The sequence below is a fragment of the Strix aluco genome, chromosome 21 (genome assembly GCF_031877795.1).
Source record: "Strix aluco isolate bStrAlu1 chromosome 21, bStrAlu1.hap1, whole genome shotgun sequence".
Lineage (NCBI taxonomy): Eukaryota > Metazoa > Chordata > Aves > Strigiformes > Strigidae > Strix > Strix aluco.
The window spans coordinates 8,010,181-8,030,158 of record NC_133951.1 but is presented as its reverse complement, the minus strand read 5'-3'; the positions used below and the strand labels follow the sequence as shown (position 1 = coordinate 8,030,158).

The 19,978-nt window shown below is 45.9% G+C and overlaps 2 protein-coding genes across 15 annotated transcripts in view; both read left to right on the top strand.

Moving 5' to 3' along the window:
- The window catches only part of CACNA1G (calcium voltage-gated channel subunit alpha1 G), a 149,859-nt gene extending 139,332 nt beyond the window's left edge, over nt 1-10,527 (top strand). For 10 of the 13 annotated variants that reach the window (XM_074847034.1, XM_074847039.1, XM_074847031.1 and 7 more), the window contains 2 exons: nt 2,033-2,202; nt 5,892-10,527. In XM_074847034.1, coding sequence (XP_074703135.1) covers nt 2,033-2,202; nt 5,892-6,746 — 1,025 coding nt within the window. In that variant the 3' untranslated portion in view covers nt 6,747-10,527. Of the gene's footprint in view, nt 1-2,032; nt 2,203-3,994; nt 4,226-5,891 lie in introns of those variants that run through there. The other 3 variants (XM_074847038.1, XM_074847036.1, XM_074847041.1) reach the window with 3 other exon arrangements.
- A 7,463-nt stretch (nt 10,528-17,990) lies between these two features.
- The window catches only part of ABCC3 (ATP binding cassette subfamily C member 3), a 49,195-nt gene continuing 47,207 nt past the window's right edge, over nt 17,991-19,978 (top strand). For both annotated transcript variants that reach the window (XM_074846804.1, XM_074846805.1), the window contains exon 1: nt 17,991-18,125. In XM_074846804.1, the coding sequence (XP_074702905.1) occupies nt 18,096-18,125 (30 nt within the window). In that variant the 5' untranslated portion in view covers nt 17,991-18,095. The remainder of the gene's footprint in view (nt 18,126-19,978) is intronic.

Below are 19,978 nucleotides of genomic sequence, written 5' to 3'. Positions count from 1 at the left end.
AAATGAGAGAGTGTAGAATTGTCCTTCCCAGTGTGCGTGGTTGGGATATACGCCTTAGAGCTAAATTCAGAGATATTCTTAGATACAGCGTATTGCAGATACCAAGGACGCTCTCTCTCTACCTGCACCTCTGTACCTGTACTTGCAGCTGCCTCCCGGTGCTTATCAATGTGCTTTCATTTACTCTGTCTGCTAGGGGTTACCTTCTGCTGGTAAGTGAATGTAGCTGTATTTAATTCTTCTGTACGTGCCATCATTTTAGACATTTGTCACAGATAAGACAGAGAAGTTTTTACAAGCATTGTCATTTGAAAGCCTCTAAGCAGAACATAATTTCAGCACTGTTCGGAATGGTAGGGGATTTGAACAGATTAGAAATAAGATGTTGAAATTTGCATAGTAATAAGAATTTGGATGAATAGCGACCGTTGAACAGCAGAAAAAAAATATGGACACAACGGAGGAAGATGAATCTGGAGTTGTGAGAAATCACTGCCATAATACAAAATTTTCAAGGTCAAGAGCTGTCCTTTGAAGAACCTGTTTGCACATAACGCAAAAGGTACAGCTAAAATCCTGGTCAAATCCCACTGAAGTAAATAGCAAAACTCCCATTACCTTCAGTGGAGCCAGAATTTATTGGTCTGTCTAACAGCCAAGAAGTTTCCTGGAGTCATAATCCCTGACCATATGAAAGAATCCCATTTGCTACAAGAGGGAGTTTCTAGTGCTGCATTTTTGACCCTTAATTCAAAGTGTGTTTGTCCTGTCTTGAACAAAAACTACTTGATAAAAAAGTGGGTAATTTCTGAGTCCCTCCTTTCCTCAAGATTGCACTTCCAGCTTGGAGAACTGAATAGCCCCATCTGACAGCCCTGGCTTGGCGGGGGGGCAGGCATTGCACCCTTGTAAATCCACAGGAAAAACTTCCACTGAGATGTAGGAGAAGTATTTTGGAAAGGTAAAGCTGATGTCTTATTCATAACCACATTAAGCAATTAAACCTTTTGTGTTTTTCTCCTGCTGGTGAAATTCCAGTCGTCTTAAGCAGGCCAAAGTGCTCGGAGGTGGGTAAGGTGCCCAAGTCTTGGCATATGCATCATTGTCCTGTTCCACCTACAATGTCACTGCTTTTCAGGGTGGGGGAAGTCACCCCTACCTGTTTACAGTTTGCAATATTATAAAGTGCTGTGAAGATAGCAAAAGGTGCCAGGCACCTCTAATAAATCACCACAACTAAGCCATAATATTTCAAGCTGAGAAAGGTTTTGTTGTCAGAAACACTGGCACTTGCAGGAGGTATTTGTTTGAATACTCCTTCGTAATGGGGCTGTTGTTCTGGGAAAGATTCCAGGACAAATGAGATTCTCTGGGATGTGGTCCAGGTTAAATGAATTGTTTTGAAAAATGTTGAGCCTGGGGGGTGGGGGGGAGCATGCAGAGTTTCAAACCTTTTAGAAGAAGTAGCTAGCAACCACAAAGGGTCAGAAAGAGGCTGGAGAATATGTATTTCCTTCTTCTGGGATGCTTTGCAAAACTAGCCTTGAAAGCTGCAAGGTGCCATTCCCTTTGACTTCATTTCCAGTGGGCATGCTGGTTTTGAGATCCCAGCAGCTGGTCTCCACATACGCTCAGGTATGGAGATATCCTTTTCCAAAGTCTTTCAAAGTCAGCTCCTTGCAGTGCTAAGATGTGTCGTTGCCTGCAAAGTTATTGGCCCTAAAATGGGCATGTAGAAATTGCCAGTCCAGATGAACTTCAAGTTCATAATCTTCTGTTCTTAACAGGAGCTAGTCCCAGTTGTATCAGGGGAAAATGCCAAGAAAAATGAAATAATAGACAATTTTGGAATAATTTATTAGTCAGCGAGAGTTTTTTCCCAATCATGGAGAGCCAGTTGCTGAATTCAGTGGTTTTCCATGCCTGCCTGGTCCAAGGTGCAATGGAGCAGTTTTCTCTGAAAGGTCCTTGAGATTGGGACATAATCTGCAGATGAACATGTCACATTCCTGTCTCTTCTCCCTCTTGCAAGGTTCAAAGGCATCGGTGCAGTCGCAGCCGGTGGACACCAGCTCTCTCCTACAAATTCCAAAAGACCACTTTCACCACATAAGAGCTCATGACCACTTGGTGAGGGAGAGCAAACCCCAGGTTTCCCAGCAGGTGCACTCTCCTTCTGCTGAAAGGCTGCTCCGCAGACAGGTAAGCAGATTTATGACCATGAACCCGCTGAGGTTTTATATTGTTGTGTTTCCAGGTTAAACCATGCTTTCAATTCAAGGAGGGATTTGCACAGAAACCTCTGGAGAACTGTAATTCTCCTACAGAAATAACAAAAAGGTTGATATATTTTGATCTGAAAGCCATCCAGGAGTCTGCAAAGAATGTGCGTGATGAGTATCATCTCCTTTGGCTACATGCCTAAATGTTCTCCACGTTGTTAGCACTTTCTTTTTTTCAGTCTCCTTCATAAATGGAGCCAAATGCTCCCCAGGGGCTTGTTGGGGTTAAGGAACTAATTCTTAACTGCTGTGATTTTCTCAGTGCTTGAAAGGACACAGGGGCTGCAGACTCCATCCCAGGCCACCCTTCCTGTGGCTCCTCTGGTTTCTTGAAAGGGGAAAACTGTTTAAAAGAAGATGGATATCTCATATGCAAAACCATCATGGAAAGTATACTGGGTTTACAGTGAGAATTGAAAATTAAGATCCTTTTGAATCCCCTGTGTGCTTTTGAAAAGTTTGAGTATATGCAAAACAGACACATTTTATTTTGCAACTGGTTTTATCTCTGGTTCTTGCCTGGCATTGATTTAAATCCTGATTCAAGCAAAGATCTAAGAGATCTAATCAAAGAGTCCAGTCTGGTTGATTGGAAGCATAAGTTTATCTTTTTTAGTAAAATACTTAAACTTGTGCTTCACTCTCACATTTTTAAGCATATTTCATTGTGCAGCTGGACCAGGACCAGAGGCATGTCTGATTCCCAAACTCTGCTTTCTTCAGTAGTTTTGTGCCTGATTTTATATACATAAAATAAACCAGTTCTATTTTTTCAAAAGCAATTTCTTTCCTGCATGAAAATATTCCCATTTTTTCATCTTTTAATCAACGTTGACAAATTAGACAGTTGATTCATTAAGCTCTAAAAATGAATGTGAAGTACCAAGGTTAACAATTACATTAGTCTGTAATACTAAGTTGACATAAGAAATTCCTAGCATGTATTCGTTTGCACAGGGCTGGCCAGCTACCCCAATCACTGCTAATGGGGAAACTAATTGATGTCATGATTCCAGTTCATAACCACTCTCTCTTGCTTTCTAATGAATAACAGACCCATCCTTTTGAACTGATCTATCTAGAATAAATTACCATGTTAACCATCTTCCTCAGCCTAATTCTGTTCATATCTTTGAAGGCTTCTTTTTCTAAACCTTTTCATATGTTTAAGTTAATTTATTCCCCTCCCTCCTCTCTGCTCGTGCAGTGAGATGAGCATGCTCTTGGAGTGACATTTCAGGAAGAAAAAAGCTTTGGGACAGTGAGCAGATATGGTCTGTGGGCCGGTCAGATCCCTCCAAAGGTTAGTGAGGTGCCCTGGGCACACTCCTGAGCAGCAAGCAGCTCCCGATGTGGCTAATGGGAGCAGTGAGGTTGTTCCTGGCAACAGGGCAGTGTTGCTGTTACTGTTAATTGCAATCGAGATGGCCAGACACTGTGAAACTGAGTCCTTAAAGAGGCAAAATTCCCTTTACACCCCTGGCACTTCTGCTTGCTCAAGTGCTCTCTGCTTGGGTCCTTTTATTGCCACCACTAATTTGTTACTAGCACATCACAATAACCCAAACTCACAAAACATTTTGGTTTGCAGTACCCATTTTTCCTTATTGTTATATATATTGCATGTAATTCTGATTTGTTTTCTTTTCTTTCTTTTCTTTCTTTCCTTTCCCTTCCCCCTTGTACCCTGCCTTTCCTAAATCTGTGTATAGATAAATCTTGTTCACCACATAACCTGATCCATGCACTTTCCTCCATCATTAAAACCTGTGTGTTTAACCTCACTTTCCCTCCAGAGTGCTGAAGAGTGGACACAGTCCCCACAGTAATGTGCAGTTTAGACTCTGGAAAGTTTGACAATTAGCAATGCACTCGCAGATGAAGATGAGAGTATTCCCTGCTGAGGAATATGCTCCTTGGCAGTGCATTGCACAAAAGCTTTACTCCAGGGGAATTCTACTTGAAATGAAAACGATTTTCTGGTTTCAGGACTGTGTATCCAAGGTGTAGCCCACACCAAGCTGTGGCTACCACAGGTATACACCCCAGTGGGATGGCAGAGGGTCCTTTTATTTTGAAACAAACCAGTAAAACATTTGTACAGTTACTACTAACAACTACCAAAGATGCCTGTATCATAGGGAAAGAAAGAGCTGGTGGTGACTGATACTTTTGTGTGCAACACAGGTTGGTGTACAAGCAAAAGAAGTGCCAATAATTACTTTTTGCTTCTGTATTCTATTTTCTTGTGGTCTGCGTCTCTTCTCAGGGTATGAATATGATTTCTTCTCCCAAACACTCACTAAAACTATTGGCATTGAGGAGACCAGAATTAGCTCCACTCTTGACTGTGCTTAGTTGCCAGTATTATGCTGTAAAATTTTAACTAGAAAGAATTCACCAGCATTGGACAAAATCGTTTGCCATATTAAATATTCTCTCAACTCTCACAGATGACAAAGGGAGCCCAATGTGCAGATGTAGCAATAGACTCTTGTGTTTCTGCGTGCACACATGTGCGTACTGCAGCTGATGAGAGCTTTGCCTGAATAGAGATCATTTGGCTCAAACGATCCTTGCGGGACAATTTTTATATAAATTCTAAGATCATTTTGGGGTGATTCGTCACAAAAGCATTCCTTAGTATGAGGATTTTCATCTCCTTACACTTCTCTAAAGGACTAGAACCAGCTGTACACATTTCCTCCAAATTTCTCTGTGTAGTTTTTAATCTTTTAGATCATTTAAGAGTCTTCTCAAACTGAGACTCTGCCTTTAAGGGCCAGTTAACATGGCTGATTTATAAACCCTTTTGACAAGGGGATGCAGTGTAGTGAGGAGACAAAGCCTTCAAAACATGCCATAGGTTCTCTCTGCCAGCAGGCTCTGATGCTGCTGCCTACAGCTCAAGACAGCCGAGGCAAAATGTGCCTTAGGAAGCCTGAACTCAAGCATCAGAATAAGTTGAAATAATTACAGATTATTATTACTATTATTACTCCAGTTTTGTGCTCCAGCTTTTCCAGCTCCCCTGCCGTAACATGGTGCAGAGTCATGGCTCCAGCCTGGGGACCAAAGCCAGGGACAGGCTGTTGCCCTGGTGCTGGCGCAGAGTGTGGTTGCTCTGGTGTCACTGGCTCTGGGGATCCTGCTCCACATGCTCAGCATCACCTGAGCTAGAGAATACACAGACTCACTTGCACATCTTTCTTCTCCCGGTTGTACCTCAGCTCCTAAAATTATGAAGGGCTTTGCTGTAGACCCTCATCCTTTACATAACAAGAACATGTCTAAGTTTGGGTGGGGGCATTCTGTTTCTGAAGCCCTCCATTGTTAGAGGAGAAAGCTAAAGGTCAACCATTTATGAAGAATGAAGGGCCAAATTCTGCTATCATTTACACAGGGACAAACCCACGGATCTCTGAAGCATGGGAGTTGCTAGAACGCACAACACAGGTCATTATAGGAGTCAGTGGGTCTGTGCTGAGGTATCTCAGCAGAGTTGAGTGCCCTGTAAATGCTGTGCCTTGCTTGTACTAACCTTTGTTTGGTCTGTCTCTCTCATCTGGCAACTCCTCTCCTCCCCGATCCCTTTGCGCTCCAATACAGATGGCTATAAGGAACGACTCTTTGGATAGCAAGGAGAATCTCCACACCGAGGTGAGTGAACTCTCTGACCCAAATGTCCCTGCTGTGCCCAAGGAGGAGTCATCAGTGGCTCTGACACCCTCAGAAGCTCAAGAGTTGGCTGCATGGAGCCGGGCAAGCGTTCATACGCAGCAGCTTTCCCACAATCAGTATAATATTTCAAAGCAGGCACCAGCATCGTGTGCTTGTGCAGACTCGTATCAGGAGACACCTGGAGATTCAATGGACCAAGAAGTATCTGAAATAAACAGCTCCTCGGAGCCTTTCACTTCAGAAACTTGTACAGCCTCGAGTGCCTGTTCAGAGGTTCAGCCTCTCACTCCTAAGAGGAACATAGGCAATACTGGCAACGTTACACTGAAGGACCTGAAGAAATACCACAGTGTAGACACCCAGGGTCTTCTAAAAAAACCACCCTCTTGGTTAGATGATCAAAGGAGACATTCAATAGAAATTTGTTCAATGGAAAACAGCCCTCAGCACCATTCCACATCTAGCTCTTCTGGCTTCATAAGTCAGGTGGTAAGTGAAATGGAAGGCTTGCAAGGAACACGGCAGAAGAAAAAACTGAGCCCTCCATGTATATCTATAGATCCACCCGATGGACAGAGTTTGCTACCTAGAGGACCTCACAGCATCTCACCTGCCAGTGGAGACATTTGCTTGAGACGGCGTGCTCCATCTTGTGAGTCCAAGGATTCGATGGATATAGGGGATTCGTTGCTTCCAGACAGTATGTCAACATCTCCTACCCCAAAGAAAGACTTGTTGACACTTCCTAGCTTTTCCTTTGATCAAACGGAAATGGACCCCTGAGTTACTTTTCTGTTGGTGCCAAATGTTTTCTTCCTTTCATGTAATAGAAAAAAAAAAAATTAAAAACTCTGTATTCCAAAATGGCACTGGGTAAAAAATTTCCAAAGAAAGATTAAAGAACCAGCTGGTTAAAAGAGTGGTTAACCTATATCACGCTTACTTAAGCATATGTTCTGCTTAGGTAAAAGCAATACAATGTGCAGAATCTATATGTATATTATATTTTATTAAATTAATTGAATCTAGTATTGCGGGATGTAGTACATTTTGTGACTAAAGACTCGTTTAATTTTCTTCTATTTTATGTATCTCAGAATATTTCTGAGATAAAGTTGGTTTTTATGAATATTTTAACCTAAAAAATATATATTTAATCCCTTCTCTTTTTTTGTTTTGTTTTGTTTGGGTTTCATTTTGTTTTTCAAAGCACAAAATGTAGCCAATTAGTGCATTACAGAGGAAATGTATCCCACAGTCAGCAGTAAATAAGGATTATTTAATGTAATTTATTCTTCCCCTTCGACATCAATGATATTCTGGGAAAAAGATTGTTTGGGTAGTATAGAAATGCAGTGGTAGTTTTTTAACAAAATAATATTCCAATTTTACATAAAATCAACATCCAGAGTGAAAGCAAGTGCACAAACCCAGGAAGGTACAACATGCTGACAGATGTCTGAAGATGGTGAATGTAGAGCCATTTACTGTACACAGTACTGAATTACGAAAGGATTTTATAGATCATCCACTGGTGACTCACAAAATCATGTCCATGGCTAATTTTCATATGTGCCTAGGAAACTGAGGCACAAAAACTTCTGAGATGTTTTTCCAGTGTCTCCAGGACAGGCTGTTTGTTTTGCTGAGTTTTACACCTCTGGAAGCCTGCTGTTTGCAGTGGAGCTCCTCCTTTCTGCATCCGTGTGAGAAGGAGAGTAAGGCAATGTTTAAGATTTGTAGTGGGTGAATTCAGTGCAGACATGACACAGCAGTGGGCTTAAGCACACATTTAAAGTTAAGCTCTTGCTTAAACTACCTTGAGGTTGATTGTATTTAAGTAATTCTTGAAAATTAAAATCATATGTTTGTGTATTGGACAGAATCGAGGCCTACTGCAAGTTATTTTACAGAAGACATGTAAGAAAGTCTGTAGGTACTGAAATGACTTGATTTTCAGTAAAAAAAGTCTGCTTTTTTGCTATCACTGCTCATGTTAATTTACATGACCATGACTGTAATTTTATTTCCAATCTATCAAAAGCCTTAAGCAGCAACATCATCTACAAAGTAGATAAAACCAGAATTCATGTCCTTACTTTATAATATGTCCTTAATGTCAGTCATCTCAGAAATTAACTGTTTACTTCTGTGCTAATGCCCTCTGGAAAAAGCAGTCTGTAGAACTGGACAGCACAGTCTGAAAATCACAAGAGGTTGGCCCAGTTCAACACCTCCCGCTCTTCACAAGACTGATGGAAACCAGACAGTAACTCCACTCAACTTCCATGAAATCCCATTAAGATGTACACTAAATAAGACTCTGCAGGCATGGTTTGAAGTGTGTGAATAGTCACAGGTTTAAAACTGCATACATGGATAAGGCTTTGCTGGATCGTGTCTTTAAACCTGCACAGGCAAGAGGAGGATTTGTGCTAATTCTGTCAGTCGGGAGTTTGTAACTTTTTGAGAACTACTGATCTTTTCAAATCACTACAACATGTTGATGTACAGCCTTTTATCCATTTAGAGATTAGACTGTTACAACTACATGTATCTGCATTAGCTTCAAGTATACATATAAGAAGATGCTGTTCATACCTAACAGCCCATGTGAGGTCTTAAAGTCCTTTATTTTCACTTAAGGACATTTGGTCCATAAACAATCCCTATTGATTTACATGTCCTGGAGAAATGTAAGGGCTTTCAGCAGGAAGTCAGGCAATCAGTGTATTTGAAGTAGGAGGATTAACATTCTGTACTATTTACTGCAGTTAGATTAATTCTTGGCTGGGACATTTTTCCCCTCTTCAACACAGGCCCATACAGAGACCACTGTCTTTGATATGCCAGTCCAAATCCAGAGTTAAGCCTGTTTAAAGCAACGATTTCAAACAAACCTTTCATCAGTTCTTTCCCCAGATCATATTTAAGGAAATAATAAAATTACAGTGTATTAAGCCTGAGAAATATTCTTAATCCCTTTTTGGTTTTACACTCATAATGAGCCTTAGCTTTGCCTTTCACATGTACTAAATAATTTGGGAAAATAGCTAGGCCACTAAAATTGCCGACCCTGGTTCCTTAATTATTAGGATTGTGTTTGTATAGCTGGAATGATACTACTTGTACAGTTCCTTCCTTACAAAAAAAAAAAAATGGAAGCTTGAAATCATGGCACATGTAGCTTGAAATCATGGCACAAACAGTGATGTGATGTTAATCCAAATGCTCAACTCCAAATGTAACAGAAAGCCTAAAGGCTCTTCTATTTTCAATACTTGGGGTTTTGCCCACTGACAAGGCTTGTGGAAGTAACAAAAAGTTTACATCATACGTGAATATTTAGTAAAGACTAGCCAATAAAAAATACTCTATGATGATGCATTCAGGAAAGAAATCCATGTAAAATAGATTGTTTTCTAAACTGGATAAGTTTTTTCTAGATGCCCTTTTGAAAGACAAATACAAATGTACTGCAGTGCGTGCAATAATCTTAAGATAATTTTAAATACCTTTGGGGGGGGTTTTATAGAATTTGACTTTTTTTAAACAAAATGTACAAAATCCACAGGAATTCTGTAGAATGGTTATGTTGATAGAATTTTTTATATTTTTGTAGAAATCTATAGAGAAATTGTTAAAAGTCTGCGTAGCATCTTGGGAACAGAAGCAGCTCTTATCTACAAGTTTCTTTTCATAAACCTGGAGCCAGACCTACTGTATTACAACATGTATAGCCTAGTTTCAGAGCCTGCATCCAGGTCGCGTTTAGAAGTAAGCAGCTAAGCTCAAGTTCTACGATATTGCAGTGCTATTACTGTTCGAGAACTGTACCCATATAAAACATCTACCCCCAAAACTCAGCCCCTATCGATGGTAAAGTAGTCGCATGGCTATCCAGTTCGTTCAAGCACACCAGCACTTTACTACTGTGGATTTACTGTATACAGGTGGGAGGAGGATATTCTGCTATTGCTAGTCTGACACTTGGGGAAAAAGAGATTGCAGACGTGTCTGGGAAAATGTAAATTCCGTTCTTGCAGCCCCTCGCACATAGAACTGATTTTTCATAGCTCGGTTACAGGCCGTTTATACTGTAGATATTTTGGAGGAGGGCAAAGAAAACACTGTTTTTGACTTCTGTGGATTGCACTCAGCACAAGGTGTATTCAAGGAGAAAAAAAAAAAAAAGCAAACAAGAGCATTACCATTGTAAATTAGGCTATGCCCCAGTCTCCCCTTTTCTGCCCCTTTGGCTATGATAACCCATGTACACTATAACACAAGGTGACTAGAGTAGGCACAGTACCATTGCAATGTCCGTAACAACCTAGTATATATTATAGAACTTTGTATTTAATAGTTAATATATTGTTATACTGTATCAGGTATATAGGCCAAAACAAGGTCTTTTGGTCAGGGCAACAAAAGGTGGTATTCATGGGGAAAACTGGGTTAAAATGTTCCTTTTTAAAAAAAGAAAAAAGACAAAAAATGAGTGTAAATCTTTACAAATGACAAAAACAAATGTGTCCTATTAAAAGCTTTTGAAAAGAAAACAACTGTGGACTTCCCTTTTTTGTTGTTGCTGATGATAATCTGTATCATTCAGAGCGGTCAAATCTTTGGTCATGTTTTAATTGTGAACAGTTGGAGTAGGTATTGTATAGCAGCAGCGGACAGGAGGTTGAGAGAAAGATTGTGAAATGTCGGCCCTTTGTGAAGCAATTCAGTCTGACGCCACAAGCGGATCTGGCCCAGCACATGGCCCAGGGTGTGCTGTTCTACCAGCCAGGCCATCAGCAATGTTTCTGCAGATCGCACTACGCTGGCAGAGGACACCTCGGCAAGTTGCTTAACGATGCGAAGGCTGCCAGGACTGCAACGGAGGGAGCTGCAGCCAAAGGGGAGAAAGGATTTAGAGAGAAGGGGCAGATTTGATCTGTCCATGAAAACACGTTGCTGTGAAGAGGAAGATGCTGGGCTTTTCCATGCATTCCCAATGTCAGGATTTCCAGCCTGAAGTACAGCACCTTTTCTCCATCACTTCAGCAGTCATTTAGCTCCTTGTGAAGCAGGAGTTGGCGGGGCTGGCACTGCCCTGGGAGCTGCAGACTGTGCTGCAGGGCAGCGGGGGCTCAGCCCCCAGATGCTGCTTAGGTATGACCAGAAACATTTGGACCTAAACTCTTCAGGGGTCTTCAGTGAAGGAGTTACTTAGCTCCTAACATGAAGTCTTCTCTCCTCTGGGGAGCTGCCACTAGAGGGAGGATCCAGGCCCTTAGGCACTCCGCAGCCCTGTTTCTCACTTCGGCTTGAATGAGTTGATGATCACTCTGCAGCAGGAGGGACCCCAAGCTGACATCCAGAGTGATTATGTTGTCTAGAGGATGTTTTCACAAAGGCCCTCTCATAGCCATCTCTGAGTAGAAAACAGCAGGAAGGAAGTTAGCCCTTAAACAGAGAGAAAAATGTGGATCTGTGCAAAATCCCATGCAAATCCACGCAAAGCGGGACTCCAGAGGTGAGCTCTGTAATGCATCTGTGTTGTCCAGGCTAAACCCCACCAGGCTGGAACTGCTGACGGGCCTTCCCACCCCTCTGAGGCTGGAGGATCCACATGGCATTAAGGTAAGCTGGGCTGAGCCAGGAAGGCAGAGCAGGTCACAGGTTCAGGCACTCCTCGCCTCTCTGCACACAGGTGAGTTCAGCCCCGTGGTAGTTCCTTACAGGGGATGTCAAAGCCCTGTATTTCCAGTGCTGGGTTTCAGAGGAGCTTGGGAGGGGTTTTGTTTTTCTGCTCTGTTTTGTGAGTATTCTTCTATGAAGCTCTTTTGCTTGTGGTTTTTAGAAGGCTCCCACCCAGGCTGGCTGCTTGTGGCTATGCTCTCAACTTGCCAGAGCTTGGGCATGGCACTTTGTTATTCTGTTTGGGAAGTAATTTGGATGCCGCATGAAACTAGGTTGTTTTCTATGTAATGGTAGCTGCAGCTAGGGAAGTAGCATTTCAAATTTAATTTGTTTCTGGCTTAGCCGAGACAGTTAGGTGAATTTAGCTAACTGACCCGCTTTGTGGAGAGCTGTGTCCCATCAGAAGAGCTGTGTGTGCAGCACATCCCTTGGCCAGAGCCCTGCGAAACCCTGCGAGCAGCTGCATGAGAAATAGGAAAGTCCTGCTTGTGCCTTCTGTATTTCTGGTGTTCCAGAGATACAAACTGAGACGCACCAACAAGTCTTAGATGTGACCTGTACTAGAATCCCCTCAAAATAAGTCAGGAGAAAGCAATTTAAAGAAACGTGCTTGGTTCCCTTTATGGCCACCAGCGCCGTGCGAAGGCCCAGCTGTGATCAGTTACTTGGGGCTGAGGATCCCGCAGATGAAACGGTTCAGGCCAGTAAAGTTTTGGAGGGACACAGGCCTGAGCTGCCCTGCCCGGAGGGTGGGCCAGGCTCAGCCCGCGGGGCGTGGGCAGCCCACGGCCGCAGGCCGGGTGCCCTGTGCGCAGCCGTCTGCTACCATCTAGTGGGCTGGGGGCGAGGAGCGGGTTCGGGCGGGCTGTCTCCGGGGCACCGGCACCGGGACGCTCGGGGGCCGGGGAGAGGGTAAGAAGGACCCTGCGGGGCAGAGCTGCCCGCCCGTGGAGCGCTTTGTGTCCGTGTTGCAGAAACAGCGCAGTACTGGAGGTGGGGGAGGAAGGTTTCTACTTCTGCAGGGGTTTTCAGCCACTGAAATTATAAAAATCTCTTCCTGCGTAGGAGGAGAGGAAGGGTTTCTCCCAGCTTCAGGAGCAGCGTGCCAGCCAGGGGAGCCACGCAGCACAGACACGCATTGCTCGGTGCTTGCGGGAGCTGCTCGAAGCCAAGGTGCTACCCACGTCAGCCGGCATCTTTCCCCCCCAGCAGCATGGCCTGGGCTCCTGCAAAGTGCTGGGAGACAAGAGCCCACCCAGGGACAGGCCTTAAGGCTCTCTAGCATCTCAGAGGCTGTGGTGGCACCTGAGAGGCTTGTTTGTTCCTGCACATGCTTATGCCTCCTTTTAAGCACATGTAAACCATCCAGCCCTTGCTGTGCGTGCCGATCCGTGCCAGTCCCATGTGGGCTGCGCACTCACACACAGCAGCTACGATACATCCACAGCCTGGGAGCTCGAAGGGGGAGTTTAACCTCTGCTTGGCCCGGCATGGGAGGAGGATAATCAAGCAGGCCTTGTGCCATGTTGCGTGGCTTGTGCCGAGTGCTCCGAGGCTGGGTGTGCGCCCGGGCGCAGGCTGAGTGCTTGTCACTAGATGGCAATGCCATGAAGTGGTTCAGCTGGGATATTTGTGTGCGTTAGTTCAGGCTGCACCTGAGGTCCCCTGTAACCTGCTGTTTCTGTTTGGTTTGGCGTGGTCTTCAGTGTCATCAGCGAAAGCCATTGTCTCGATGGCATTTTCGCATTTGAGGGTGATTGAACTTTAAGGTGGTTTTTGCGTGTTGTATTTAATGCTTCAGATATGTTTGCAACACACTATATAATCCTGCAACATCCTCTGGCATTTTCTATTATTGCTTGAGTCACTGGATGCTATAATTGGCAAGGTTTCAAAGGTCCTGAATAGATTATCTTGCCATATCTATTTAATACTCTAAATAATGCAACCAAAGACCCCTGCAGCTCCAGCTGGGAAATGAAAAGGATGGTTAAACCACTTAATTACTTACTGTGCTAACACTTATTTTACGGAAACAGAAAGCAGAATCCAGCTGTTCCAGGGGAAATCAGGAAGAAGTTAATATCAGAGTCACTCTGCAAAGAAAAAATACCACAGTGAGCAGCATGTGCTGTGTTGCCACCTGCGAAGGCAGCGCTGGGTGCCACTAGCTCAGCGTGGCCGAGGGCTGGTGACAATTCCACGTTCATTCAAACAAAGCAGGACCCGGTGTTTGGATTCCTGCAACCACTGTGAGTTCTGCGTGCCCATTTTGCAGTGAAATCCTGAATGGCTTCAGCCCATTAAAACTAGGAGGGGTTTGTGGGGTGGCCAAGTTGGCAGGGGGAGAGGATAAGCTGTGGCAATTGTCAGGGTAGGATAGTTTGGGTCTTAGCTACAGAAGGCCCAAGTGCCGCGAGTTGCTTGTCTGTGGCTGTTTGTCCATCACTCCAAGCTCCTTCTGGAGCCAAACCACCCACAAGCTGGGGTGTGTTACATCTGCCACAGCTTCCAGGAACCTCTGTAGGCACTGGAGAGCATGTTTGTGGAAATATCTAGCAGGTGAGAGAGACGCCCAATGCATTCAGGTTAGGCTGCTCACCACTGGAGCAGCTCCAGGATCACTTTGGGGTGATCTAGGCAGTTCTCAGCATGTCTAGATTCTTCTCCTGCTCATTGTTCTTGGTATGAAATGTAGGAGCACCCATGTAACAGGGGGAAGACAGTACTGCACATGGTGTCCTGGAGAAGTCACACATACACCATTTTCTCCTTTTACAGAGCCTTAATGCACTGGGGGAACCCCACCTCACCCCACAGTGAACAGAATGACTTTACAGTGCAGCTTCAGGTGAAATGCAGCTCCCTGCACTGGCGTTCCAGGGAACTGCCACCTCTGTTCTTCCAGCCAGGGGAATCTTGCCTTCCCTTCCGCTCCTTGCCTGCAAAGCCATGTGGCTGATATATGCCCAAAAGCAGGACCATGAGTAAAAACTGTAGCTTTAAATTCCCAGCCCACTCCCTCATCTGTTTTGTCATAGCACTTCAAAACTGCTCATTGTGCTTTCCAGAAATGAGGAAATTAAAATTAAATCCTTTCCTGCAAGAAGAGATGCACACTACATGCAACACCATTGACCGTTTGAGAAGAAACACAAAGTCTGCTGCTACTCATGCAGTGTTGACTTTAAGCAGAGTTTGTTACAAGTCCACATCTTATATGTGTTAAAACAAGGTGTCATCCCCCTTCTTATAAAGTAAATGTATAGGGCCTTGCTGTAAATGCTACTTTGGCAGCCTCTTTTTCTTGCCATCTGTAGAATGTGACACCTCTGTGGGTCTTGGAAAGGAAGCTGAGCCTCTGCTGTTCCAAGCAGAGAAAGAAGGTGATATTTATAGTCAACTAACCATAAAACTGTGACTTCCAGAGCTGCACATGCTCAAGCCCTCCCCAATCCTCAACTCTAAATGTCCTTCTTTATACAGATTTCTTCAGGAGTCGGTCACACTTCATTTTGCTTTTAGTGCTTTGCAAATCGGCACAAGGTGCAATATGAAGCCGGCCTCATACTTGGCACTGTGCTTACACAAACAGCTTCTCTCTCACGTTACCTCCTGTCCTGCCCCAGCCAACCGCTCTAGTTGATAGCTAACCCGCTGCTGCCTGGCCCTGGGCGTACCTTGTGGGCGCTTCATGATTGCGCTGACTTGACCTGCTCTATGTGTTAGCAGGTGAAAAGTCCTTTACTGTGCAGCTGGCGTGGAAAAGAGGATGCAAATACAATACTGAACGAACCCAGATCGGAACTTGCCACTCCCCGGAATAAATGTCCGATGAGAACAGGTGAGTTCATGACCTCCCTGACATTTGCACCAAAGGTGTCATTTCATTTTCCTGCACAGCCAGCCTGCATCTGGGAGAACATCACAGGAGTAATGACAGGTTCTAGGTACTCCAGCTTCCCTCCCATCATCAAAAGGAAACAGGATCAGTGTGAGCTGCCTGAGATAGTGCTTTAGGCTCTGCTTTGCACCAGATTCAGCAGAATCCTTTACCATCATCCTTCCCAGGAGCTTTTAAGCTCCCTCCCCTATCTTGTCTGTCTGAGACTTTAATATTTCCTTAATTCTTGCCCTTGATTTTTCCTTCTCTCCTAGTGTGTTTTTCCAGACAGCACCTGGAAGTCAGTAATTACACTGCAAAGTCAGTGCAAGTTGGCAGGGTCTGCTGTGAGGTCCAGGCTGGCTGCTGGTGGCTCTCCTTGAGCTCGTGGGGGGCATGCAGGGGGAGCTGGCACCCCAGGTGGCACCCACTCATCGGTACCATCCCTGTTCAATGGCATGGACTGCTACGGAGAGCAGAAGCTGCCTGCCATGAATTAGGAACATGAAGCAAGAGGCAGAATCATTTAGGGCTCCCTAGTTCAGAGTCCTGTGAGACTCAGGGCAATACCATAATACAGGACCTTCCTCCATGGATACGGTGGAATAATTCCACTGAAGTCAATACTGTAATCAGGGATTAATTCACACTGCACATGTCAATGGAACTCTGCAGTACACTGATAAAATAAACCTCTCCCCTCCTGTACACACAGCCTACAGTAGCTGTGAGGTGCCTCTGTACCTCTTACAATGCCAGAGCTGGTCTTAATTTAGGGCATGTTCTCAAACTACACCAAGTTCTGCTCCTTGGTGCAAGAAACAGAGATGCATGTTTGTGTGTCAAGAGGGATCAATTTCTCCGCACTTCCTTTGGAGCAACTGCTCTCACAGGTTGTTGCAGGAGAGGAGGTTTAAAGAGCCATAAAGGAGTAACTCCCAGCTATGACTGACTTTTCTCAAAACTTTTATTGTGGTGCAATTCCACTGAACAAAAGTTTCGATGCAAGACTTGCAAAGACAACCCACAATGTCCTTAGAAGATCTTGCTCACCCAGTTGGCTAGGGCTTCTCTAGTATTTCCTTAAGAGGATTGTAATGTGATTGTGCTGATTAGTCTGGATCAGTCTGAGATTTCAAATCTTGTAGGCAATCACCAGAGAACCTTATCTTGGGCAAGATAGTAACCTCCCATGCTAAGAACTGCGTCCCTTTATTCAGATTATAGTAAATGTCTAAAACAAATCCTCAGCATTGTTCGTGGGAAGAACGTGGCTTCCTCCGATAGTACTCTGAGCAGGTATCACCCCTAGCATCTTCAGTGGTCTTCATAAAAGATTTCTTAAGGGATGAAATAATTTTGGGGGCACAGGAATACTGTGCTTCTCATCTCTCTTTTCCATTCTGGTGAGCATTTTTGACAATACCCTTCTGCCCAATGGTTCCTCACTTTCCTGCGAGGAAGGAAACTCAAACTCTTAAAATATTAAAGTAGATTTGTGGCAGCAGGGTGCTTTGCATGAGATGATGTTATTGAACCAGATGCTACAGCAGGTGCTGGAAGGTCAATAATATTGTAGAAGTCCTGCCCAAGAGGAAAGCAAACAGTGCTTCTGCATCACCGGGACATGAAATCCAGATTGTGTCCAAGGTGCTACACTACAAAATCTATTAGTTACATATATACGTGAAATTTATTGGCTGAAAGCTTTTGAAAATAGATCCACGCCACTGGTTTAACCACATGTCTACAGACAGCAGAAGCAATCAGCATGAAGGAAGAGGCTGCAGATGAATAGATAACAGATGTGACGCTCATTTAGGTCCCGCTGAGGCAACCACACTCCTCACCGCTCTAAAGGGGAGACGACGAGCGTCCCCGAGATGTTAACCTTAGCCTGAGTGGTCTGGATGGATGGACACGGTCAGCCCCAAACCCAGAGGATGCCCCAGCTCCCAGCAGCCACCCCAGGTGACCGTCCCTCAGCCCGCTCTTCGCTTGCCATGTGGGGACCACCACTGTCCCCCTCCAAGAGCAGGGTTGTCCCAGCAGGTCACACTGGCCACAGGAAATGTTTTCCTGGGGGCTTGGTCCTTCCACACGGAGGTCACCCTTGGAAAGCAAGAAGCCACATCTCAACAGCAGTGCCCGCGCTTCAGGGGCCGGGACTGCGGCGGCCCCTCTCCCTCTCCAGGACTCCGGCCGGGGGTGCTCGGCCGTTGAGGGGCTGTCGCAGTGGGGCCGGCGGTGGCTCTTGCCCTGCCCGGGCTGCCCCGCCGGCTGTGGGGGGCCTTGGGCCTTCTGGCGGGCGCCTCCCGGCCTGAGGGGGCCTCGCTGAGGCGACGCGGCCGCGGCCGGCGCCTCCCGGCCTGAGGCGGCGAGGGCAGCGGGGCGGCGGCGCTGGCACCTCCCGCAGCCGGCGGGGAGGGCGGGACGGGGCGCGTCAGGGCCGCTGCTCCCCGCCCCGGGCCCGCCCAGGAGGGAAGGAGCCGGCTTCTCCCCCGGTGTGGTGCCCGGCGTGGGCCTGGAGGAGGCTCTGCGCCCCTGCCGCGGCCATGGAGGCTTTCTGCGGGTCCCGCTTCTGGGTAAGCAGCGCGGCCGGCGGGGCCGCCTCTCTGCCCCCTTCCCGCCCCGCGCTGAGGAGAAAGTTGGATGGGGAGGGTGGGGCGGAGGGGCCGGCGGGGCGCGGGGACCGGCCCCTCAGAGCCGGCTGCGGGGCTTGCCCCGGCGCTGAGGGGAAGCGCCGTGCCCCGCTCTGCCGCCGCCGCCGGGAGTTTCCCCGCCAAAGGGGCCGTGTGCTCGGCGCGCCGGGTCTGAGCGGGCAGGGACGGGTCGGTCCTGCGGCTTCCGAGGGGCTGAGCTGCACCTTTCCCTTAGCTGGGAGCCGGTCCCGGGAGCCGGCTGGGGCGGTGACTCCTCCCGCGCCCGGCTGAGGAGCAGGACCGGCAGCGGAGCCGGTGGCACCTTTCCTGTGCGCGATTCAGCACCTCCAGACCAGAGCCGGGACCCCCCAAGGCCCCAGAGGACCCCCCAAGGCCCCGGGGGACCCCACAAGGCCCCGGGCCGTGCCACAGCTCCCGCCTTCCCGCAGGAGATGCGGCGTGCCTTGCCGCTCTCCTCGCCGCCGTCGTCCACCTCTGGGCCTGGTACCTGTTGCCCCCTTCTGAGGGGTCCTGTTGCAGCGCTGCTGCTGCTGCCCTTCACAATCACTCCGATGCTCCCTGTTAAGAGCTTTGTTACTGCTAAAGAGCGCCGGGTTCGGGGCAGCCAAGGGTGGTCACAAGCCTCGGAGGATTGCAGTGACTTATGTCAGTATGTGGAGCCTTGTGGAGAGGCTGATGGCAGCAGGCACTGTGTTTGTAAGCAGAAAAGCTGGGGAATTGCTGCCATGGTCTGCCCTTCAGGGTGTAAGTGCTGTTGCGAGGACTCGGGGCAGTATTTCCCCAAGGTGCAGCATGCTGCTTTCCTCTCTGCTGTGTGGGCAGCAGGCACTTTAGACCATCTGAAGCCGTGGGGAGTTGAGCATGTATGGTGAATCTGAAACTGCCCTCCAAAAAATCACGATTTTTGCGTGTGCTTTTCTCTTTTATATTGATTTAGCTCAAGGGGGATGTTTTTCAAAGATGAGCAGGAATTAAAGGGAATGTCCGAAGACGAATCACTGCTAGAAAGCTATTAAGACAACACAGGCAATTGGCTGTGAGGATGTAATACTGAACTCCAGATAACTAATTATCTTTCTGAATCTGTCTCAACATTACTTTTTAAAAGAGGACTTAGGCTCCTAAACCCCTTGGTTACATTTCTTTGTTCAGTCTCAGATTTCATCTCCGAGCACTCTGCACTCTCTGCTACAACACTTGGCAGATAGGCTTGCTCAAACAAGTATTTTCATCTCTTATTTCTACTATAAACACTTATAGAACAGGAACAAGCACAAACAGATCAACACTGCTCACTAGTTTATTGACTGCCTCGAGAAGCATGTCTTAGCTTCTCAAGGAAGGCTTTTAGTGAAACTACTCTTCGTGGCCACAGCTTTTGGTAACAGTTTATTGATACATTAATGTAAAGTGCTCAGACAGTTTTGCTGGTTTTAAGTATGAAGTAAATGTTTCATTCTGTACTTTATGCAGTACTGTTACGCTCAAGCAAGGGACCCTTTGTGGTGTTGTGTCTGGTGCTATGCTCAGGTAGTGTATCCTGGTTTTAATATTGCCAAGGCTTTTCAAAACTAAATATGCAGGAAGTAGTATAAAGGTAATCCAGGGAAGATATTTTAATTAATAAACATTTATTTACAGCATAAATGATGACGAGATCTAAATGTGTTTAAAAAAGCATAAATAATAATTAAAAAATATACCTTCAGCCTTGCTCGAAGTAATAGTTCAGATGTGATTAACGCCAGTTGATCTGAAACATGGTAGTTTGGATT